General features: G+C 36.1%; 1 protein-coding gene and 1 pseudogene across 1 annotated transcript in view; both read right to left on the reverse strand.

Annotated features, from left to right (window-relative positions):
• Nucleotides 1-11,102: 11,102 nt before the first annotated feature.
• LOC110026009 lies at nt 11,103-13,890 on the reverse strand (annotated as a pseudogene).
• A 2,149-nt stretch (nt 13,891-16,039) lies between these two features.
• LOC110026008 (probable serine/threonine-protein kinase PIX7) overlaps nt 16,040-25,889 on the reverse strand; it is a 22,709-nt gene continuing 12,859 nt past the window's right edge. Inside the window, 3 exon segments of the mRNA XM_020726748.1 lie at nt 16,040-16,794; nt 17,681-17,804; nt 17,887-18,023. Of these exon segments, the coding sequence (XP_020582407.1) occupies nt 16,250-16,794; nt 17,681-17,804; nt 17,887-18,023 (806 nt within the window). The 3' untranslated portion in view covers nt 16,040-16,249.

Genomic DNA, 25,889 nt, shown 5'->3' on the forward strand with positions numbered 1-25,889 from the left:
TTATAGTAGTCGATCGTCTTGATTTACAAGAGGGATCTCTGACTTCCTTACTCTATCTTCTTCTCTCTGTACACCGAGATACACCGAAGAAGATAAACTTACAAGAGAAATAAACACAATTTCTTTTATGCCACAAGCCACCAAGAAGAAGTCAAATGAGAACAATCTTCTTCTTCTTTCCTCTTCCTTCTGCCGCAAGGAACCACTACTTGCACTTCTCTTCCTCTGTCCCGTAGAAGCCCGAAGAAGAACACAAAAATGTCATACAAACTCTGAAGGAGAGACACTAATTTCTTCTTCTTCCTCTTTAGCTTAAGCAAAAGGAAGAAAAATGTCGAAGACCCAACGAGACCTCTCAGTTTCGCGATAAAAATGAGGTGATGGAGTGCGGCTCTTCATGAAACAACAGAACTGTTCACGGGAACAATTCAACAGAAACAGTTCCCCATTCGCGAATCGGATGGCGAGAGGCGAAGCGAAGCATCATTCTCGGGAGCAGGCTGGCGAGAGCGGGATCTGGAGGCGGGAGAGAAATCGAGCTCCAGCTAATAAATCTCCCACTTGAAGATCGATACACATGCTACGTCTTCTTCCTTCAACTGATATCCTCCACTGACGGCGTCGTCCTTTTTCTTCAAACGTGAATCCTCCACCTCTACAATTCAAAGCCTCTATCTTCACACCAGAAGACCAACTGAAGCTGTGCACAACTTCAGTTTCACAAGAGTCTGTTCACGTGATCATTTCGGCCCAGGGAGGAAGGATTGGCTCACATGCACAGTGTCTTCGACGAGACCAACGAGGGTTAGGGCGTGACTTGAAGAGAATCACAACAAAGACAGACTGAGCTCGAGCTGTAGGGCAGAAGATGTCGTGTCGTGTGAAGGGAGAAACAGAGGATCGAGGTCTTGCAAGCGTCATGCCAGGGCGACGCTAGGAAAATCGCGGCTTGAAATGAGGGCTCTCGATTTTTAGGTTGCTCGCATGCAGGGAAAGGAGGATGTGACAGGGAAGAAGACCGTCAACTCTAAGCGCGATGAGGCTTGTGGCAGAGGGGAATAGCAGTTAACGATTTTGTCACAGAAGATTTCCGTGAAATCAAGTAGGGCTGTCAATTTGGCTCATTGTTCGCGAACTGTTCGTGTTCGGCTCGTTTGTTAAGCTTAATGAGTCGAACAAGAACAAATTTTTAAACTCGAAATATAAACAAGTCGATCACAAACAAACATTTGTTCGCTTGTGTTCGGCTCGAATTGGCTCAAAAAGAAAGAAATAAATAAATATACACACACATATAATACATATTCATAAAATTAAATATTATAAATTGTAATTAATTAAAGCTTTTAAAATAAATTTTTTTTTCAAATTTTCAAAAAATTAAATTCTATAAATTATAATATATAATAAATTATTAATAAATATTACTTATATGAATATTATATATTTATATAATATAAGTTACATAATTAATATAATATAATATATAAGTATAAAATTAAAAAAAGCCCTAACTCTCGGATGTTTTCGGGTTCGAAATCTCGAAAGGCATTCGACTGCCTCTCCTCTTCCGACACTTCTCCTTCCTCTCAAAATCGCGAAAGGTGTTCGACCGCGAGAGCTTAGGGTTTGTCGTTTGTGTTTGTTGCTCTCCTCCTCTTCTGAATTATCTCCTTCTCCTCTCAAAATCACGAAAGGGTTTTGGCGGCGAAAGTTTAGGGTCTGCTCTTGCTCTTCCTGTTCCTCTTCCGAGACACCTTCCTCTTCCAATTCCTCCTATTTCGACCCGAACTCGAGTCGAAAAATATTATTCGAGTCGAACACAAAGACACCCTTCACAAGCCATTTCGAACGAGAGCCGATTTCAAACACGAGCCAATCTCAAAAGAGCTCGCTCAGGCTCGGCTCATTTACAACCCTAAAATCAACGAAGGACGGAGGCCAGATTAGATAAACTTTTAAGTTAATTGATTTAATTTTAATTAATATAACTCTTTTTTACTATTAAACAAATGCTCCCAATAAATATAGTGTGGGCCCTTTGATGTTCAAGCTCAGCAGCAAGACAATCAAAGAAAGGCTAATCCAACAAAAAAGTTCTAATATTTTGATAACACCATGATTTAAGAGGAAAATTAAATTAATGCCTAATAATCAAGTCTTTCACTTTCAATAATTTTAACTGGGTCCTAAATAAATCATATCACAAGCCTCTTTAATCTCTTTTATCGTTTGCACTTTACTTTTAACAGTTGTTGTGGATTGGTTGCTAGTGGCGAGTCATATTCTAAAGATTTTATGGGAGTTGTAAGCTGGGAGCAATATTAATATCTCTAAAATTAGATGTGACAAAGCTTCGCGATGGCAACAGATCTGATGTAGTTGATGTTGGATGTGAAGACGAGTTCATTAAATTGTCTAACTGCAAAAATTTTATTCCATCATTAGTATGCCTAAAGATTGAAAAATGAAAAGAGCAAAAAGAGAAACTTTGGAGTACTGATCGGAATTTCGCAGAAGAGAGATTTTCACCGAGTCGGAGGTGTAATTGCTCAACCTAAACATAACCTGAATCCACCCTTATTCATGCACCAATTCTTATGTATTTACATATCTAAAAGTTTATCTTCACATTTTGGTGTTTTAAATTTATACATGAATCGAGATATACCAGCTCTAAAAAGTTAATAAAAAAGATGATTTTAATCTCATGTTCTAGATTCGAGTGTTATGCATACAAAGATGAAACTCTAAATGTTGGATATATAAATACATAAAAATTTTGAGGTATATATGTAAATTATTCTGATTAATTTTGGATCTGAATAGAGAATACGGGAACTTATCAGGGGCTGTCTCATTAAAGAACCGAACAGATGTTCCTGGTCACATTAACATCATCGAAGCAAAGCAGAGGTGAAGAATATCATGTTTGAGGAACATGACGATGCAACTAATGTACCAGTCTCAAAATAGGAGATTTGTTGAGTATTGTGAATATTTATTTCTTTCTTTAATCACCTCTTGTGCCTTTCCTATTTGAGATCCCGCCCGCTTATTTCTTTGCTTTTCCTATATCCCTCCCTTCATCTATTTTTGCGACTCCTAGATTTGCATCTCGTGATCGAATCGTTTGAAGAAGGAGCGGTCGGCGAGAAGAGTTGCGGCGGCAAAGGTGTCGCGGGCTTACGTCTAAAGCAGGTCCGGGCAGAAGTGCTTGCAAGCAGCGGAATCAAAGTGAGAAGGAGCAAATGAAGGAAATCTAGAGAAGAAGGATTGAGAGAAGAAATTGAGGAACTATATAATTCTTCAAGTAATAAAATTTTCTATAACTCCGTCGACGTAGGTAATTTGCCGAACCACGTATTTCTGTGGGTCTTGTATGATTTTCTTGTTTCATATTTTCTTGCTCTCGCCTTCGTTTTCCACATGTATTTATCCTTAGTTTAAAAGCATTGGCAACTGTGGACGATTTAGGTACATATCATTTCATGTAATTACTTATCTAATATCTAAATTTTAATTTTTACATATACATCTCCTAACCTACACATGAAAAAAAGTTAATATTTTTTATATGATAGGAAAAACTTGGATTGTATTCAAACATGTAAGAATTGGGTGGCATATATGTAAATACCCATAATTTTTTGTTAGGTATTGTTAAGAAGATAATATAAATTACATGAAATGGCACTTACATACAAACCACACAATTAAGATTGATACATCATCAACAAATTTTCCTCATCCGTAAATGCTCATATTTGCATGCATACCACTCAAATATTACATCACGTTAAAAATACAACCATCACTATTTTCATAAAGTGAAATACAATTTTTCATGCATAAATTTATGACATCAAATATGATAAACATAAATATTAAACAATGGGTGTTGGATATATAAATACATAAGATTTGTGTGGTATGTATGTAAATTACCACACAATTACAAAAAAGCACTTGAAATTTCAACAAAGGAATAGCTTCGAAACCAGTTATTAATCATTTATATCCATGATAAAAGCTATATTTATATAACGCAAACATATTACCTGTCATGAACGGCAAATGTAATATATATATATATATATGGACACACACTCCATTTACAAACCATATGCATCCCCTTTTAATGGTAGTTTGGCCGCAGAATGATGGTTGGGGGACGCTTGGGCCCATGGCGGGGAATCTTGTGAGGGTTTGCAATTGGGCTTTTGGGGGTGTCGGGTGACCTCCTCGCCCTTCCCGTGGGGTTGACGACTTCCGCTGTCAACAAATAATTAATTTTCATTAAGTTTATAGTAATAAAAATAGATAATAATTATAAAAATGCTGGAAGTAAATTGAAAAAAAATAATAAAAAACATACTGCTTCAAAGTTAGAAACTAACAGCATGAAGCATTTTATTGGGTTTAAAATGTGTGTGTGTGTGTGTGTGTGTGTGTGTGTGTGTGTGTGTGTGTGTGTGTGTGTGTGTGTGTTTCATGGAAAGTGTAGTGCCGAGTGGAAGGGCCGTCGCTCAACCCCAAGAGTTCACATCGACGGGAAGGTTTGGCACCTCGATGTCGGCTTTTCGCCACCTGGGGCTGTAGTATGTTCCAAGGGTGGTTGGGCTGTTCGCCCATTAAAGCGGTACGTGAGCTGGGTTTAGAACGTCGTGAGACAGTTTGGTTCATATCTGGTGCGGGCGTTAGAGCATTGAGAGGACCTTTCCCTAGTACGAGAGGACCGGAAAGGACGCACCTCTGGTGTACCAGTTATCGTGCCTACGGTAAACGCTGGGTAGCCAAGTGCGGAGCGGATAACTGCTGAAAGCATCTAAGTAGTAAGCCCACCCCAAGATGAGTGCTCTCCTGTTTCGACTTCCCCAGAGCCTCCGGTAGCACAACCGAGACAACAGCGGGTTCTCTGCCCCTGTGGGGATGGAGCGACAGAAGTATTGAGAATCCAAGATATGGTCATGACAAGACGAGCCGTTTATCATTATGATAGGTGTCAAGTGAAAGTGCAGTGATGTATGCAGCTGAGGCATCCTAACAGACCGGGAGATTTGAACCTTGTTCATACACGACCTGATCAATTCAAAAAGGCACTCGCCATTGATTTTCATTGTTCAACTGTTTGACAACATGAGAAACCCAAAGGTCTATGTCCTTCCATCTGATAGAGAGGGAGGGCAGAGGTCTTTCGCGTCCCTTCCAGTCAAGAATCGGGGCCTCACAATCACTAGACAATATTTCTCTCATGTCTTTCTTCGTTCATGGTTCGATATTCTGGTGTCCTAGGTGTAGAGGAACCACACCAATCCATCCCGAACTTGGTGGTTAAACTCTACTGCGGTGACGATACTTTAGGGATAATCAGGTCTACAAATTGAAAGATTAATAAAAATACTGGTTGTATCTCATCGATGCATTAATAAATCCGGCTATTTAGCACATTTATAGATTCTTACTTGAAAGCATATCTTAACCAAACCTATAAGATTCTTTCGTATATATATATATGCATGTGTGTGGGTGCGTGAGTAAAGTGCGAACAACTATTTATATGGGATAGTTTTTGTCTTAGAATTTATAGTGTCAAAATAGTCCTGACTGTTTTAAAATTGAGTTTTAATAGTCCTCGATGAGAACAATTTCATTCCCAATTAAAAGAGACGGGATTATATGGGCTTGATGACAAAAACTGAATTATTTTAGAAAGCAATGTTAATTTAAAACCATTTAATAGTGTAGAGAAAAAAAATTAAAATCTTAAAGATTTTTAATGTTATAAGTGTTTATAGTCTTAAAGATAATGTTGTAGAGAAAAAATAATAATTGTTGTAGAGAAAAAAATTATAGTCTTAAAGATTTTTAATGCTATAATTGTTTATGTTCCTCAAGTAAATTTAGTATATATTCAAAAGAAAAATTTTGAAATGTCATAGAAGAATTAATTCAAAAGACACCTCCTGAAGAAAAAAAAAATTATTGGAGGTGTTTTAAATGGTTATGTTGGTAATGATGGAAGATCTTAGAAATATTCATGGTGGCTACGATTTTGAAGCAATTAATGAAAAAGATATAATCATATTAGATTCTAGTTTAATGTATAATTTTATTATTGCTATTACATTTTTAAAGAAAATAGATGAGCATATTATTACTTTTAAGAATTGATCTAATATAATACAAATTGATTATCTTCTTATAAGAAAAAGAGATCGCCGGAAATGTAAAGATTGTAAGGTCGTTCTATATTCAAATTTAAGTACTCAACATCAATTATTAGTTCTAGATTTTAAGATTATGAATTGTAAGATAAATAATAAAATGAAACATTGTCATAGAGTTAAATGAGGGCGCCTAAAAAACACGAATAAAAAATATTTTTATAAGTAAACTTTAAGATTTAAAGATTTAGGATGCTCATGAAGATGTTAGTTCTATGTGAGATAAAAATACAAGTACTATTAAACAAATGACAAAAGATTTACTTGGACAATTAAAAGAAAATTTTTGTATGAATAAAAATAGTTAGTTGTGGAATAATAACATGCAAAAAAGATAGGATATAAGAAGTTGTGCTATAAAATTTGATTTAACTGTCAAATCTTAGAAAATTAGAAAAATATAAGGTGGCTCGTAAGGAGTCTAAGAGAACAATTTGTGGCGTTAAAAATTCTGTTTTTAGTGATTTTTATAATATATTAGATAATAAAAAAGATGAAAAATATATGTTTATAACTAGCCAAATAAAGAAAAAAAGAAAAGTAAAGATTTAAGTCAAATAAAGTGGATTAAATATGAAAATTAAAAGTGTTTTTCTTAGAAGAAGATATGCAACATAGGTGAGTGAGTCATTTTGATAAACTTTTGAACAAAGTTTCTAAAAATATTATCTACCTTAGTGATTCTAATATCATTAATAATAAAAAAATATTTTATTTTTACCGCCGCATTGTAAAAGAGAAGTTGATGAGACTTCAAAGAAAATCCAGGGTGAAAAAGCAGTAGGACCTGATGATATCCCAATTGAAGTGTAGAAATATCCCAATTGAAGTGTATAGAAATATTTAGGAGATTTGGAAATTTCTTGGCTTACTAAACTCTTTAATATTATTTTAAAAACTAAAAAGTTGCTTGTGAAGTAGAGGAAGATTATTTTGGTTCACATTTTTAAGAATAAAGGGGATACACAAAAGTGTACTAATTATAGAGAATTAAGTTGATGTATCATACTTCAAAATTATGAGAAAGGATAATTGAACATAGGTTAAGACTTGATACAAAAATATCTCATAATCATTTTGGAGTTATGTCGGGTAGTTCTATTATAGAAGCTATATATTTATTGAGATGTTTGATGGAGAAGTATAAAGTGAGTAAGGAGGGTCTACATATGATTTTTATTGATTTAAAAAAAAGCTTACGATAAGGTTCCAAGAGAAGTCCTTTGGAAGAAGTCCTTTGGAGAGTTTGTCCTTTGGAGAGTTTTAGAGAAAAAAAAGGTGTTGATATGACTTATATTCAAGTTATTAAAGATATGTATACTCGAGTTGTTACTTGTGTCCAAACAGAAGGAGGATTAATCAAGTATTTTCCTATTTTAGTTGTATTGCATTAGGGATTGACTTTAAGCCCATATCTTTTTGTTGTAGTTATGGATGTTCTTAGAGGACATTTGCAAGAGGATGTACCTTGGTGTATGATTTTCGTTGATGATATCCTTCTTGTGGATGAGACTAGAGAAAAAGTTTTAAAAAAACTTGAATTGTGGAGGTTTACATTGGAGTCTAAATGCCTTCGTTTAAGTAGATCTAAAACGAAATACATGAAATGTAATTTTAGTAGTAGTGGCTCTAGTGGCAGAATTGTAACAATGGGTGATCTAGTCATTAAAAGGTGTGAACATTTTAGATATCTTGGGTCTACTGTTCAAAGTGATTGTGATATAAATGGGGATGTTTTTAGTAGAATTCAAGTTGGTTGGTTGAAGTGGAGGAATGCATCTGGCCAATTCGGTGATAGAAAAGTACCTCTTAGACTTTGATAAAATTTAATAAGATTGTGGTGAGGCCTGCAGTGCTCTATAGAGCATTATGTTAGCCTTTGAAAGAGAAGCATTAAACAAAGTTAAGCGTTGCTAAGATGAGAATGCTTAGGTGGATGAGTGGCTTGACACTTACCGTGTGAGGGTTGATGTAGCTCTAGTGGAGGTTAAGATTAGAGAATTGTCTTAGATCGTTTGGTCACTTTAAACACATACCATTTGATGATCTATTTAAGATAGTAGATGTTTTAGATTCAACTTATGTTATAAAAAGTAGAGGTAGATCTAAAATGACTTGGGCATATCATATAAAAAATGATCTTAATCTATTTGAATTAAATGGAAATAAGACACTTAATAGGACACAATGGAGTAAAAGGGATTCATGTAACTGAACCCACTTATTGGGATAAAGTCTTGTTGTTGTTGTTGTTGTTGTATGCATGTATTATATGAATCATATGTTGACAATACTTTATTAATATGAAAATTAACAATCACACTACAATTCTTATGCCCTTTTTGTTTTTTTTCAAGATGAGTGCCCTAAGTATGCACGTTGGAATTTTTACATGTTTCCAACCAATGGGCTACACATTCAAACAAATGGGCGGAACCAACTTTATTTTTTTAAGGTGGAAGAATAACCAAATGTCCAATTTTTATTCCAAATATTTGACAAAAAATATATATACATCAGGAGCAAAAGGACTAAATTACCAGAAATACTTGGGGAAAAAAAATTATTAAAATTTACTATTTATTCAATGAAATTATAAATTCTAAGAGGGGCAATTACCCAATGTGAACATAACCTTGACTCACCCTTATTCATGCATCAATTCTTATGTATTTACATATCTAAATTTTATCTTTAAATTTATAACCATTAGTTGTTTTAAACTTATGCATGAAAAGAAGTATCACTTTTAGAAAGTTAGCAAAAATGATGTTTTTTGATGTGATGCTATAGATCTGAGTGCTATGTATACAAATATGAAACTCTATATGTTAGATATATAAATACATAAGAATTGTGCCGTATAATATTAATTTGGATATGAAGTGAGAGAAAATATTCACTTTCAGATATCGCTTGTCCGTACAGCCAATCACCGGTGGTCATGCCGCCATACACGTCATCAGCGGACAACGTGACCGCCGGTAGTTGGTCGTCAGAACGTGCGGACATCCAGACGAAATATTTTTTTCCTGAAGTGGGCATAGGGGAACTAACCTGGAGCAGTCTCATGAAGAAACTGAGCAGATGCTCTTGGCGACGTTAATATCATCAAAGCAAAGAATATGGTAGAGAAAAGGGCCACAAATTTGCCCCCAGCGGCCATTTTTAACTTTGTTATTGCTTATTTTAAACTCGAAATAAATCCGTTCAATTTATACTCTTAACTCATGTCGCCATGGAAGAAACGTCATCTGAAAGACTTTGAATTTTCTGGAAGTCTTGTTTTTTTTTTAGACTTTTACATGGCTAGATACAATTAATGTACTTTTTTTAGTAGACCTGGAAGTCTTTGTGAGCAGACTTTGGAGTCTTACTAACTAAAAAAAAAAAAAAAAAAAAAAAAAAAACATTTAATTTTAAAGTAGTACAAATACATTTAAGTTTCAGGTAAATAGTTGAGGATTAATTTAAAGTTGACCTCAAATAGACCTCCATTGAAATTATTTTAAAATTGAGCTCAAATAGTCGATATTGAGGACTATCTTAGTACGAATCTAAAGAGAGGATTATTTTGTCACTTCTACAAACTATCGGATTAAAATGATACTATTTTAACACTTTATTCAATATAATTTTAAAGTGGATGTGCAGCTTCAAGGTGACTTCCTTGCAGAGATTCCTTCTAGGAAAGTGAAGGCTTTCCTCACACCAAATTAAAGTCGGTCAAAATAATATATATTCTTGTTAGATGGTGTATGCCGTTAATATGGCCTGCCTAATTGGCAAGTTTCTATTATATATTTTGGCTTGTTTAGTAACAACACGCATGTAATTACGAGAATCATATATTAATAATACTTTATAGTTTATACTTATAGCTAATTATTAATATAGAAATTTACATGCATGCCATAATTCTAATGCCATTTTTATTTTTGTTTTTTGTTTTTTTTTAGGATGAGTGTTGGAATCATGCACGTTTGATTTTTTTTTTTTTTTTTTCTATTTTGTGCTAATGAGCTACACATTCATGCAAATGGGCCTAATTTTATTCTAAGTATTGAGCAAAAAATATATTGAGGAAGAGCAAAATACTAAAATACTTGAACTATTTAAGAAAAAAAAATTAAAAATTATTATTTATATAGAGAAATTATACTGCCCAACCTAAACACGGCCTGAATCCACCCTTATTCAAGCACCAATTCTTATGTATTTACATATTTAAAGTCAATCTTTACATTTTGGTGTTTTAAATTTATACATCAAAAGAGGTATGCCAGTTCTAACAAGTTATCAAAAAAGATGTTTTTAATGTCATGTTCTAGATCTGAGTGCTATGCATACAAATATGAAACTCTAAATGTTAGATATATAAATACATAAGAATTCTGAGATATATGTAAATTATTCTTATTAATTTTGGCTCTGAAGAGGGAATAGGGGAACTTACCTGGAGCCATCTCCATGAAGAAACCGAGCAGATGTTCCCGGCGACATTAATATCATCAAAGCAAACAATATGATGTTAAAAAAAGCTTGTGTGCACATGTATTTTTGTATTTATTTATGTATATATCCATAACTTGCATATACTCATATGCAAATATATTTGCGTCGACATGGTTAAATCAACATACTACAATTCATATATAACCTTTAGATAAACTATATTCATGGACAGGTCCTATTAAGCTGAGTCAAACAACACTTAAGATTGCTCAAGCATGTCTGTATATACACACATTCATTCAACAAAAGAAACATTTTTAAAGTGCAATTTAAGAAGAAGATAAAAAGAGAACATAAAACATTCAAACAACCCAAAAAAAAAAGTTAGTTTCTATAAAAATATACCAATCAACACCAAAATAAGAATGATAAATAAGAAAATCATAATAAAATAAAGGGATAAAGAACTGTATCAGCAGCAGCTTCTTAATTCATGAGCTGATGCCCATCTAGCACGGCCTCCCAACCCTGCAATTCAAAGTCCCAGCAAACCTGGTCAATCTCCTCACAAAAGTGCCAGGCTTTGCCTTTATCATCTGCTGCTTCGTAAACCTTCTCCTAAACTCCTTCCCCGACTGAACAAAGAAAGCCCCGTTCAACATCAAATCCCCCTCCGATCTCCAATTCCATTTCCTCCATTCTTCCTTCCCCACACCATCCCTATGCGTCACCTCCTTCGCCGCCGCATTCGGCGGCGCAATGTATCTGTTCCCCTGACTCACTATCGTCGGATGACTACTGCCCCCAACCGCATACATCAACCAGTGAGTATAATCATTGTTCACCACATGCACAAACCCCCACCTGCACCTCTCTGCACCAATCCCCTCCCAAAATGATTGAAAGCTACAGTTACCTGCATCAACGCATCCTGCGGATACGAATCGCTGGCCCCAAACAGGAACACGTCGTTGTGCTTCGTCATATGGCAGTTCGACACCGTGATCGCCGTCGATCCCATTATAGCGTCGATCAGCCCGTCGGCGCAGTTGGACATGGAGAGGTGATCGATCCAGATGTTTGAGGATCCGTAGATCGAAATCGCGTCCCCGTCGCTGCGGGTGCGGAGGCCGTAGTGGTGATTGGAATCGCGAATCAAGCCGCCGTTGCCTGGTTTAATGTCGTGGATGTGGAGATTGTGGATGATGATGTGGTGAACGAATTGGATGGTGATTTGGGCGCCGTAAGCGATGTGGACTCTGGCTCCGCGGCCGTCTAGGGTTTTGTGGCTGTTGATGATGAGTTCTTGGGAGAGGCGGATGAGCATGTCGCGGGAGAAGAGGATCCAGAGGGGTTCGGATTGGATGACGGCGTGGCGGAGAGTGCCGGGGCGGGGGTTGACGAGGTCGTGATCAGAGGGATCGGTGTAGAAGGCGCCGGGGCGGCCCGCGGGCGGCGAGGCGGCCGAAGCCTTTGGAGCAGGTGGCGAGGCGTTTGCGGTGGTGAGCCCAATCGGAGCGGCAACGCCAGCACCGATCGATGGGGTTGGTGGCGCGGCAGGGGCCCCGGTACTTCTTCTTGTTCCTGCTGCTTCCTTTTACTGCCCATAAGCCCCTCCTGTTGCTGCTTGTTTCGTTGGCACCCAAAGCCCTGCGTTTAAAGAGTCAATCCGATAAATTCCGATTTATCAGATTTAAATTGTGTAATTCTAGAATAATGTTTGTAGGGGTATAAAGGAGTCCGAGTGGAGCTCTGAGTCGTGCACGGCTTGTTTGTCAAATTGTGAGCTCGAGTGTGAGTTGAACTCGAATGACGAGTCGAACCCAGCTCATAGCGGTAGCAACAGATTTACAAGCTAGTTCAATTTCTACCAGAGCTTATTGGAGAAGGTTGGGCTCCCGAGCTCGAACTAAAAATTCAATTTCTTACATGAGCTTGCCAGAAGAGAAAGTACTGATTGGAGGAGAAGGATATAGCAGTGGCTCACCGAAAAATATATTAGGCTCTTGAGCTCAAGCTTTTGGCTCAAAAAGCTTGGCTCGTGAGCCTGTTGACGAGTTGAGATTGACCAGACTCGTGAGCCGACTCAGTTCATTTACACACCTAAATAATTGGTTCAATTTAAGGTTAAATTCATTAAATTTTTTTACCATGTTTTACATATGCCTGCTCGCGTGACTTTCCTCCTAAGCTACAACGACAACAACAACAACAACAAAGCCTTAATCCCCCTACTTGGGTTCAGCTACATGAATCATTTTTCTCCATTGCGTCCTATTTAATGTCATATTTTCATTTAATTATAGTAAATTAAGATCATTTTTTATAGAATAAGCACAAGTCTTCCTAGGTCTACCTCTACCTTTCTTAACACAAGTTCAATCTAAAAACACCTACTCGCCTAATCGGATCATTAGATGATCGACGTTTAATGTGACCAAACCATCTAAGACAAATCATGTAATAATCGGATTTAATAAATTCAAACTTACATTTAAAAAGTAACAAAAAAGAACAAAAAAAAATGAATTCAGTGAACTAGCATATTTTATTTCTCAAAACTTTTGTTTAGTGGATTTACGTGGATTAGAGCGTAAATCCTGCTCAAATCCAATCACCCAAAGTCTGTTTAACAAAAATAAAAAATTCAAATTATTAGGTGCGGCGTCCGCATATGCAGGTCCGCCCAATTGGAGGAGATATAGGGTGGTGGGAGATCTCTCTCCTCCTATTGGGCGTCTGCACCTAATAATTTTTCCTACTTAAGGCAACCACGTTGCATGAGACCAAAAAATTACTAACTTGTGAACAGCCTCATTGAAGTCATTGGTGGTAGCAATGGGGTTCGGATTATAAGCCTTTTCAGCCTTCGCACGAGCAACTTGAGCACGTTTCTGCCAATACTCATCAAATTCACCAATATCAGAACGCACAACACCAACAACAACTAAGAGGAAGAAGAAGATCATGAAAAACAGAGAATGAGATTGGTGAGACAAAACAACAAATTTCTCCATTCTCTTCTTTCTTTTTCTAATTTCTTCTAATTATATGAACTTCAAAAGGAATAAAGTTCCTTTGAGAATAAGAATGGCGCAGTTAATTCGGCCAAGGGGACCATAGGATCAAAACTCAAATTTTAAAACAGTTTTTGAGAGAGAAAGCATATATAGTTGGTCCATTCGGTGGGTGGCGAAGGAAGAAGATGGTGCTTTAGGGTTATATATGTGCTTCAGGAAACATATGATGGGAGGAAAACAAGAGAAAGGCGACAAGCGAGGACAACCATTGATAACTCTGCACTAAATGAATCTCTCCCTCCTCTATCTGTTTTCTATTTTTATATTTATGTATATATACGGTTAAGAGAGGGAGAGAAACTAGGGGTGGGGGTTGATGGGGAATGGTGGGGAGGAAGCCTACTTGGATATATTCGTAATTAATAGATTTATCAGAGGTGAAATTTATAAAAACAGATTCATTGTTTTTATTTTTTTTCAACAGAAATATTATCTTAAGATGATATATATATATATGATTTTAATTATTATTTTAAAAAAAAAATTAGTTTACAGCTATGACACTTCATAGATTTAACCATAAAAGTCAAGCGCAACTTTGAAGGATGTCTTAACAACAAAACAGTGAAAAAATAGCTTTAAACAGACTCTTAATAGAATAAAAGGGCAATTAAATATATAGCACCTGAGACATTGCTATTCACAAATCAAGCAACCTCTTTCATTCATTTTTCAAATTCTCACTCTTGACTATTTTTAATATTTTTGAAAATTTTAATTTATCAAATATTTGTGTTATAGAGTGACTGAAGTTTCATAATTGTCTCGGTTTGCTATCATTCATATGCAATTTTTTTTGTTAATCATTTCGCAGTAAGCTTTGAAGGGCAAAAGGTGATAGATGTTTCCGGGCCCTAATAGAGGAAAGGGAGATTTACATAATTACCACTCAATTTCTATGTATTTACATTTTTAGCATCTAAATTTCAATCTTTTGCATGCATGTCACCTTATTTTATGTATGCAGGATGGTCTTTGAAACTTTTAAAAGTTTAAACAATGACATTTTTTTATCTGATATGAGAGGTTTGAGTGGCAGAAATGTAAAAAAAAAAAAAGTTTATCTTGGTGTCAGGCATGTAAATACATAAGAATTGTGTAGTATAAATATTTGAACATAAAAACCAAAGAAGATGATGTGGCGAGCACAGACCCGCTGGGGGCAGTTCGAGAGTCTGCATTTACCCACTCGGCTTCTACTAGCTGGCCGGGAGAAATGTAACTACATACGGAACAAAAGTTAAAAGGGCCACGAGGACGGACCTCACACGGATAATCCATTGAGACTCCACATCCAAGCTGGGCGGATGGCTAGAACCACCTAAATCTTAGACGAGCGGCTGGCACCTCCCAGCCAACCCTTCGGGCATAGTTGCTCAGATCATAACCCAACCTCATCGCCTAAAATACTTCCTATCATACCTACTTTACTAAGGGTACAAATGTCATCATTGGATTCCAATTCTATACATGAGGGCTCATTTCATTAATAATGGTGATGTGATGCGGTGATGCCCTTCCTCTCTTTCGCTCTTATTTCTTCTCAGGCATATTTAAATTCAACAATATCTAAATGTTGATAAAACAATAAAGTTAAAATTTTAAACAATTCATTCAACCTTTTGCCTATTCTTTTGTACAATTTTTATATCTTTAATAATAAAAATAGCATTTGAAAAATACAAAATATAAAAACCATGATATAATAGCATAAAGTAAATCACAAGAAAAACAACTAAATCAGCATTAAATGGACATTTTAACAAATTATTTATTAAACAACAATCATTTTAAAATAAATAAAGAAGAATGCAAGCGCACGAGTTAATTCATTTATACACCAAGATTTAAAAATATACGAAAATTTACGTACAAAACACTAAATTCTCATTTATTTACTCATCTCACACCCAAAGATTAATTTTTACAAGCTAAACACCTTTTCCTATGTATGAAAAAAATATAGGAAAAGATGTATTGCACTTTTTCGTAAAAATCAAAATATAGGTGTGAGATAAGTAAATACATAAGAATAGGGTGATATGTATGTAAATTTCCCAAAAATTTATTCAAATATGTTCAATTATGTGAAAAAAAAACATGAATTAATATTATATAAAAAAATATCAAATTGTTCATGTATCTGTTCACTGGAAGCACTATCTATCGTTTATAAAAGCTGAAGCACTTCAATCACAGAACATTCCCTTCAATTTTAGTGACAAATAAAGATGCCTCATCACACCTCATCTTAACTGCATTTACAGTCAACCAATCTAGAAAACTATGGGTGGAGTAACCATTTATTACAGCAAATATATACTACAAATAGCAACACTAAGGATCAAACCCTCAGATCCATCTTTGTTTTTCAACCAAAACCCCACCATTTACTTTCAAAGATGATCATTTTCACAAAATTTGGAAAAAAAAACGGAAAAAATCTTAACTTTAATCAGGAAGCCATGAGAGCTTTAATTGAATCACTCATTGCCCTTTCTCACTAATAGCATTCAACTGTGTCTGGTTTGACGGCGTCTGGTTCGGTGGCGTCTGGTTCGGTGGCGTCGGCGTAGCTGACGCACCATTTGAGAGATTCCTCTCCACCTGCTGTCCATTCCTTGATAAGGAACCTTGAGCTCTGAAGGAGCCATTCCTGGCATTCAGGTTACTATTTTTGGTTGCCTGAAAGGTCTGGAATAGGGAGGAAGAGATGGCCATGTCCTTGAGGTTTATCAGAGGTTTCAGAACTTCGACCACTTCGCTCATGAGAGGCCTGGTTTTAGGATCCCGGCTGAGACACTGGTTTGCGAGCTGGACGGCCTTATGTGAGGCTTTAATAGAGAAATGGCCCTCGAGCCGAGGGTCGATGAGCTGGTAGAAGCGCCGTCTTCCTCTTAGATAGGGGAGAGCCCATTCTACGAGGTTGTGCTCGCCGTGAGGTCGCTTCTTGTCCATGGATCGACGGCCGGTCAGAATTTCAAGGAAGACGACTCCGAAGCTGTAGACATCACTCTTTGATGTCAAATGCCCTATCAAAATGGAACAATACAGCTAGTGAGATAATAGATCTGTTTTTTCTGGAACTCAGATCACTTAAAAGAAGTTAACACTTGGAAAGCAAGTCTATTTTGATGTCAGCACCTGGAAAGTAGTTGAAAGTGAGTTTCAGAATTAAGTTCAAACGTTTATTTTTTGGAAAATTTACGTACATACCACTCAACTGCTATGTATTTACATATCTGTGAGCTGAACTTCAACTTTTTGCATATATGTCACCTTACATATGCATAAAAAAGTGCATTTCACTTTTTAAAAATCCAAATAATAATATGTTTTATGTGATATCAAAGATTTAGGCGTGTAAATTGGAAAAAAAAAATTGGTGTTATATATGTAAATACATAGCAATTGGGTGGCATGTATACCCCCCCCCCTTCCTATGAAAATCTTTCACATCAGCCTTACAAAAGGTATTGACTGAGTAAAACTTCCATTTAGTTGGTCTAAATAAGAGAGAACATCTTACAAGCCAAAGTTTTATTCTAGGCTCAAGTGTCACAGTAATCCCCAAATTGTTTAGATGGAGCCAACATAGTACCAAAGTCTATAAAAGTGTTAAATTAGTCCCCATGTTCTTTAAATTACGCCAAAATAGTCCTCCGTTGAGATCATTTCAGCTCATATTAAAGAAAACGGTGGACTAAATTGACACTTTTATAGGCCTGTCAGTAACTATTGCGATAACTTTTCTCTTTAATTCAATAAAAAAAGGGAACTGCTAGCAACTTGATTTCATAACATCCACATGAATCTAAATGTAGGCAGGTGAATCAATATAAGACGATCATAAAAATAAAATCTTTGTGCTGAGGCACTACTCGAAATTAAAAAGGTGAAACGGTGAACCGAACCAACCTGTCATGACATACTCGGGTGCAGCATATCCATACGTACCCATTACACGCGTCGACACATGAGTCTTATCTCCCTCTGGACCATCTTTGGCAAGCCCAAAATCAGAAAGTTTTGCATTATAATCCTGCGAGAACAAATATATTGCAAAGAAGCATGCGGAACATTATGCATAATGCAATACTTTTATCAAAACCAAAATTGCATACCACATCTAATAGAATATTTGATGTCTTGAAATCACGGTATATTACTGGCCTCTCCGCTTCCTCGTGAAGAAAGGCAAGGCCTTTTGCAGCATCAAGGGCTATCTTCATTCTGGTGGACCAAGGGAGAGGAAGAGATCCTGCAATTAATAAAATAGTTAGTAAAAGGGCAGATGTGTAAATTTTTATTTTGAAGGGAATAAATTCTTTGAACAAACACCATACTCAAGCCGTATGGTTTTTGTGAGCATCATCGCATGGGCCTAGCACGGCTGTGGGGGGTTCATTTACATACATAGCACCCAATTTCTAGGTACTTGCTGTGGGGGGTTCATTTACATACATAGCACGCAATTTCTAGGTACTTGCGTATCTAACATCCAAACACATACTTTTTATACTTTTACCACCCAAATCTTTCATATCAAATCAAACTTACCACTATTTTAACTTCAAAAAAGGTAAAATACACTTTTTCATACATAATTAAATGGCAAGTTACAGACCATGACAAAAAATTAAAAAAATAAATAAATAAAAGTTCCAGACCAAGATTGACAGACTAGAGAAGAGTTGAGGTCCATTTAAAGGGAAGCTGCAACTATCTCTAAAAATAGTTATAGACTCGTGAGAAAAATGTTTTTTTTTTTAAATTGGCTATGGGTCTAAAAAAATCTGATAATAATTTTTTTACAGCAATTACATTTTAACAGATTGCCTCTCAATAATGAATAAAGAAGGAAAGAATTGCACTAGTCAAGAACAAATTAAGGTGTATATAGTTACCAAAATGAGTAAAGTATCAAAATAACCACCTGGTTGTTTACATGGGATCATTTTAGACTCAGAGTTTATAAAAGTGTTAAATTAGTTCCCAAAATCTTTTAATGGGAACTAAATTAGTCCTCCCTAGAACTATTTCAACCAATATTAAAAGAGTCTAGGGGCTAAATTGACATTTTTATGAACTTTGAGAGTAAAATGCCCCCACTGAAAAAACTAAAGGGACAATTATTGAAATTTTTATGTAACCAAAACATTATATGCATATAAGAGTTAAGATATGTTCTACCATTTATACAATTTCAACTACATGAAGGAATAACCGACTCTTAGGAAGAGGAAAGTACCAGTCAGAAAAACCAATAACAAACCAATCTATTAACGCCAAGGTGAAATACAAGGAATTTCAGAATCAATCTATGGCGTTTACACGGTAGACTGAAAGTAAAATCCTAAGCTATCATTTATATAATTTCTGGCTTTTACTAAGTGTGTTATAGCGCTCTTTAAATAATTTAAATAAAGCAAATAAGGCAAGACTGTTACGAGAGCGCCTAGCCGAAGGGCAAATACGTCTTTTGTACGTCTAAAAGTAATTTAGTGTTTTATTATTTTTGTTGTTGAGTATAAATAGGTTTATATATCCAGGCCTCTAGGGTTAGGTTTTATGCAGGAGATTGAATTATGAGTCTTAGGTCTAGGATTTGGGAAAAATTTCCTACCTCTGGAATTGTAGAAATTAGGAGAGATCGTCTACCTCTCGAATTGTAGGTGTTTGTCTTTTGTATTTCCAGTTGTTTGGATTATTGCAATAAAAATTTATATTTGTCCTAATTTCTATAAAAAATTGTGTGAAATTCTACGTCGAAAAATTGGTATCAGAGCCTAACCATAGATGCAACGGCCTCCGGCCTCCTCTGCCTTCTCGCAGCGGCCCCCTTTCCCTCGCAGCCGGCCTCCCTGCAGGCTCAAACAGCTGGCCTCTCTGCAGGTGATTTGCTTCTGCCGCTGAAGAAAATCAGCCAGCCTCCCTGCAGGTGTTTGCGCCGTAATTTTTTTCTGCCGCTGAAGATCTTATCGTCAAGAAGAGCTTCTGCTGCTTATTCACAGGAATAGCTTCTGCCCGCTGATTTGCTTCTGCCACTGATCTACAGGAAGAGCATCTGCCGTTCTGCCGCTGATTTACTTCTTCCTCTGCCGCTGATTTGCAACTTTCTTTGCCACTGATCTGCAGCTTACCTGTTGCAGAAAGGAGCCTCCTTCTTACCTGTAGCAGATAGGAGTCTACTTATCGACGACCGGTATGCGTTTTGGTGATACAGACTCACGAATCAGTCGAAGGATTTCAGTGTGCAGGTATTTTGTTGCTTTGTGATTAAAATTTTTTTCGGAGCAATGGCAGCAAAAAGAGTGGATGATTTAGAGAAAAAGTTAGAGAAAGAGATCAGCCAAATCAGATATGGGATGTACGAAATATCACCGCCGTAAATGATAGATTTTCTTCCATGAAAAACTGAATGGAAGATTGATTTGAGAGAATGGGGTAAATTCGAGATATGTTAAAGAGGCTTATTTTCAATCCAAAAACCCGCCAACAGCTCAATTTACAAACCCTAAACAAAGGTTGACTAGAGAATCCATGACAAAAGAAAAGAGATCGAATGTGAGGAACATGAGGAAAATATCAGCCATCACAAACCTCCTATGAAGGCTCTGATTAGGGGCGATTAGAAATTTCTAATGAAGGCGTTGGGCCGAAACATGGAGAAGGGATTATGCCAGAGGTTTGCAGGAACACAAAGAAGAAGGGTGAGAAGCAAGGAGGGTATATCGCTACGGTCGAAGTAAAGAGTTGTGCCCTCGATACATGGAGAGAAACAACAGAGACAAAGAAAGTTGGGGTGAAGAAGTTAGAGTTGAAAGTTGAAAATGCAGGTCTTCCAGGGGGAAGACAAATATGGTGGGGTATACTTGGTGGAGTGATACTTCGCGGTGAATGAGTTAGATGAGAAGAAGAAACTCATGGCGGAAGGATTGTTTTTGGAGGGAAAAGCTTTAGCTTGGTTTCGGTGGAGGGATGTTAAATACCCAATTCGTTTTTGAGATAAATTTAAGGATTGTTTGTTGAAACGTTTCTGATCCATTCAGGAAGGAGATCTACACAAATAATTTTATGTATTGACTCAAAAGGGAACGGTCATGGAATACAGGGAGAGATTTGAACTATTGTCGGGTGACTGTGAGGGAAAGATCGAAGATTACAAGTTCTCATAGTGCAGGACGAGGAAACAGAGAATGATGAAATAGAGACAGCGATGGCGGAGGTAGAATACTCTCATTTTTCCCATCTTGAGGTTGTCGGCCGTTTTTTTTTTTTAACTTCGGGTTTTGAAAAAAAGTGATGATTTTGTGATTTTGAAAATAATTTAAATATAAATATAACCTTTTTGATTTTTTTAAATGTAACATTTTAATTTTAAAATAGGTGAGACCAAACGGGTCTCACATTTAAATAATTTAGATGATTGAATACAATACTACAAGTAATACACTTATCTCAATGAATAAATATATCACTTGTAATAGGGATTCAATCACCTAGACTAAAGAATTTGTGACATTCATATTGGTCTGCGAAATATTTTATAAAAAGACCAACAAGTTTCCCTACCTATAAAAATTAGATTGGGTTTATTTTATCTGGGTTTCAGATTCCCTATATAGGCAAGCCCCTATAGTTAATTACATATTAAATGATCGGAATCACTTAAGAAAACTCTCGATCAAAATTATGTGGTTTTGCTTTCAAGATTTCAAAGTTTAGGTTTTCACGATTGGTGGCTCAAAATAAGAACAATTATTTAAGGAATCCGAAGGGAAGAAAAGTAGGGGATATCACAGATCCAGGAGAAACCCCAGAGATGTCCCCACTATCCTATTGTTCGGCTTTATGTCTTTTGAAATAATGTAATTTGATATTTCAATCCTGCAAATTATTTATGATTTAGGACTTATGTTTACACAATATCGGACTGTGCAAATAGCCTAAAAAGATAGGAGGATTTACACCGTACCGCACGGTAACCTCGGAATACTAAAGTGTTAGGACTTATAATTGTACAATAGAGTTGTACAAAAAGCCTAAAGAGTGATCCTATAAGTTGTTATTTAAACTAAAGAAAGGTGCTAGGTGATGTGGATGTGTTTTGTTGCTACAGATCCACCTTGAAGTTGTTCCTCGTCGTGCTGCCCACGATGTTTGCTCCGAGCTTCTCGTAGTAGCACCTCCTGGTTCAGTTTTAGTTTTGAACATGCACCTAACCACTAGGTTATTCTATACTAAGGCATAGCATATCAAAGTAACTAAGCATGCAGTGTGAAAGTAAAGTAACAATGTACTGTACAGTAAAAAAGAAAGACAGTATGACATGCTGCAAAAAGAGTATAACATACTATAAAGAGTAGTATAATAGGATATAAAAACAATATAACATGCTGAGAAAATAAAATGTTGTAATATAAATTAAACTTGTACACTTGGTAGGTTCATTGCTCCTTTAAATTTAGTTATTAGGCGCTGTGTAAAAGAGAAAAGTATGACCTGAAAAAGACTTAACAGAAACAGGTAAATCGTAGGAAAAAGACAAACAAATAAAATGAAATACAATATCACATATAAATGACCAAGAATAGGAAATTTATATGTTATGAGAATGTCCACAATTGGCAGGAAAGGATTTGAGTGTAAGACAAACTCAAATCCTGGAGTATTGGGTTTCATTTTTGATGAAGTTAAGGTAAGAATTTCATTATTTGATCTAGTTAAATCAGTCATGAATCACAATCTAGTGCACCCTCGTGTCTAGTGTCCTAGTTATCTCATGAACTAGGGTCAGATGTCTGACATCTTAGGATCATTTGAAAATTAGGATGATAAACTCTCTTTTAAGGTGTGCTCCTAAGACCTAGGAAACATACACTTTAGTTTACTTGAAGTGTCTTAAAGTGTCTAACCTCAACTGAGTGTCTTTCAACTAACCCTCAAATATTTTTAGATTAAGCTTAACTCACCATCAGACTCCTAAAACCTAGGGGGTAAACCTATAGCTTTGGCAAAAGGGTTGTGAATTGTGATTCAAATCTAATTAGGGTAGTTGGATTTAAGTTGATTCAAAGCTTAAGGGACCTAAGTGCAGGTCTACTAATCTTTCTAATCCATGTTCTTAATTGTTATCTAAACTCTCACTTTCCTCCAACCCTGAAATATTCTTCCAATTTACATTTTCATCTTTCCTATACAAAAAGAAACGGTAGGTGGTTCGCTATTCTATCCCCTTTAGGTTTTATCACCTCGAAGATCTAAATCTTATTTTTTTATTTTCTCTCTTTCTCTTTCTCTCATATTTCCCTTAAGACTGTAAATTATTTCTGAATATAACTAAATCGAAAATTCTCATTTTTAACTTGACCGTTAAAAAAAATAAAATAAAATAAAATAAAATAAACGAAAAGGAAACCGATCCATTTTTAAAGCAAAGTCGAATTAATAAAGCTTAAAACGAAATCATGACTGTATCGGTCTAAAATATTTAAATTCTTTAAAAGGAAAATGATCGGATCAATCCCGAGAAGGATATCCTTTCCAAATGTCAATATTGCGCATTTCCAAATCCCTCATGAATTTAATTTATATCATGTTTACAATTTCTTGAAACAAAGTTTCAAGAACTTGTAATATGTCACAAGGCAAAAGAGAATAATAATCCATAGGGAATGAATTTCCAAATTTTCAAAAGCTATATCAATACCAATTTCATTCAACTCTATTTTTAAACAAAAGCTCTTTTCTTTTTATCATTTTTTTTTATAAATATGAAATTATCCGTAAAAGTGTCTAAGGTAATATAGAGAAACAACCACTAGCTCAATCCATTCCACCAAGAAATCATAAGTTAAAGCTTACGGGTAAGGCTCACAAAAGGAACAAAATCACCACAAAATCAACCATCAAATAGCCACCAAACAACATCTATATGGGCCCAATCACCAGCTACCGGAGTGCAAACAGTAATTGCAACACCCAAACAGCTAACTACAACAATTAATGACACTTTTAAGCTTCCAAACTGCTCCAAACAACAATTCTGAACCTCCTACAGCCAACAACAGCTTCCTACATTTTTGCTACAACAAACTTAACAGTTTAAAAGTTCCCAAACAAGCTTACGGGCCGAGCCAGAAAAATGGGCAACCCTAGACCAATACAAAGGCAAACCAAGCTCAAGAAACATTCCAAAACCTCAGCCAATATAAATTACCAAAGGAAGCCCGAAACAAGCCCAGAAAAAGGGCAACCCGAGCCCAAGAAATGGTCAAACAGTGAAGAATTTCAGCCAGCATAAATCTCCAAAAAGGGGCCCAAACAAGTCCAACATAAGGGACGAACCGAGCCCAGCACATGGGCAAGTCAAGCCCAAGGAATGTTCCAAAACAACAAGGGATTTCAGCCAACATAAGTCACTAAAAAAAACCCAGACTGAGCCAAAGAAAGAGGGAAACCGAGCCCAGCACAAGGGGGCAAACCAAAAAATATTTCCAGCATAAACTTGATTTCAAAAAGAGCTCAAACCAAGCCCACCAAATGGGCTAAAACAGGGTCATAAAAATCAGATTTCATAAAGCCACAATCGAGCCCAAGAAAAAGGGCAAATCGAATCCAATACATAGGGCAAAATAGGAAGCATGAAATGAGCTCCAAACATATGTTTCATCACATAAAACAATTTCCAACATATATTTCAGCAAAAAGGGGTAGCAATAAGAGCATGAAATGAGTTCCCAGATACATCTTTTCCAATTCATAAAATAATTTTCAACATGCATTTCTTACTTCCAAATATTTGAAGCAACGAACGTAGTAGAGGCAGCCCTCAAACATGCTTTTCCATATGTATTTCTAAAAGAGAAAAATGCATTCCAAGATCACCTTAGCCATGCTTTCAAGTGCTTCAAGTAAGGAAAGTAAAGATAGCCCACACATGCTTGCCATAGACATTTGTAAGGAATAAAAGTGCATTTTTAAAATGTTCTACCAATGCTTTCACATGTCATCCTACCATTTGTGAATATGAAGTGATTAAAAGAGCAAACATCAAAGCCAAGAAATTAATTGAATAAGGGCAAAGTAACAAGCTCTATCAAACCTCTCCATACCAAGGCTAGCTGAAACATCTCCCACCTATCTTCTTTTTCTTTTTTTTTCTCTTTTTTTTTTTATAAGAAACAAAATAAATCAGCCTAATGTCCCAATCCAAGCAACACATCATATTTTAACATGCATAATCATATTTTAACATGCATTCCAAGCAACACATCATATTTTAACATGCATAAAACCATGCCTTAAAGTTAGGAAACAGGAGAATACCACACCCGTGCAATGCACTTCATAAAGATGCAAACCCCAAATCCACCAAGTGAAACACATTAAACCCAAAGAAACTTTCACATGCTTTAAAAGATCAAAGAAGTATTTTTTTTTTTAGATGTCATTAGAAACGTTGCAAATTAAAGGAAGGAAGATAAATACCTCTTAATGCCGATCTAAAGCAAAAAAAAAGTATGACAGATCCAATAAAATGTCTCCTACAGAAATCTCCCTCCCAAAAACTTCAAGAAAGTAGCAACCAACAGATCCTTTAAGTTCCCAGCACATAAAAATGCTAGTCAAGCAAAAATTTCGACAAGGCCTTTCTCCTAAAGCTTCGAGAAACAGCCACCAACAAATACTCCATACTTCCAGCGCACGAAAACGTAGTTTTGAAAGGATTTTGGCAGAATTTTTTAAAAAAAAAAAAAAACTTCAAACAATGAAAACATAACCTCCCCTTCACTCTCAAAATTTTCAACAACCCCCAAGCCACATAGGATGAGAAGAAAAGGTAAGAATGAAATTAGAAGAGATTTTGGCAGCACCTCCCCATTCTCAGAAATTTCAGCCAACCCTAGAACTCCTCCCCAAGTAGGGTTTTTATAGCAGAGAAAGGAGCAAAGCAGAAGAGCAGCCACCTACCAGCCTCCCTAGTAGTCGAATTAGGTAAAGGAAGAGGAGAAATGCATTTAGAGTGGAGCAAATGCGGCCTAGGGCAAAGGAAGAGCCGGCCAGGTGGAACTTCGCAGTTGGAGGACCCCTCGGTCGAGCAGAGCTCGAGGAGACAAGCCGC

Source organism: Phalaenopsis equestris, unplaced genomic scaffold (assembly GCF_001263595.1).
Source record: "Phalaenopsis equestris unplaced genomic scaffold, ASM126359v1 Scaffold000347, whole genome shotgun sequence".
NCBI classification, from domain to species: Eukaryota; Viridiplantae; Streptophyta; class Magnoliopsida; order Asparagales; family Orchidaceae; genus Phalaenopsis; species Phalaenopsis equestris.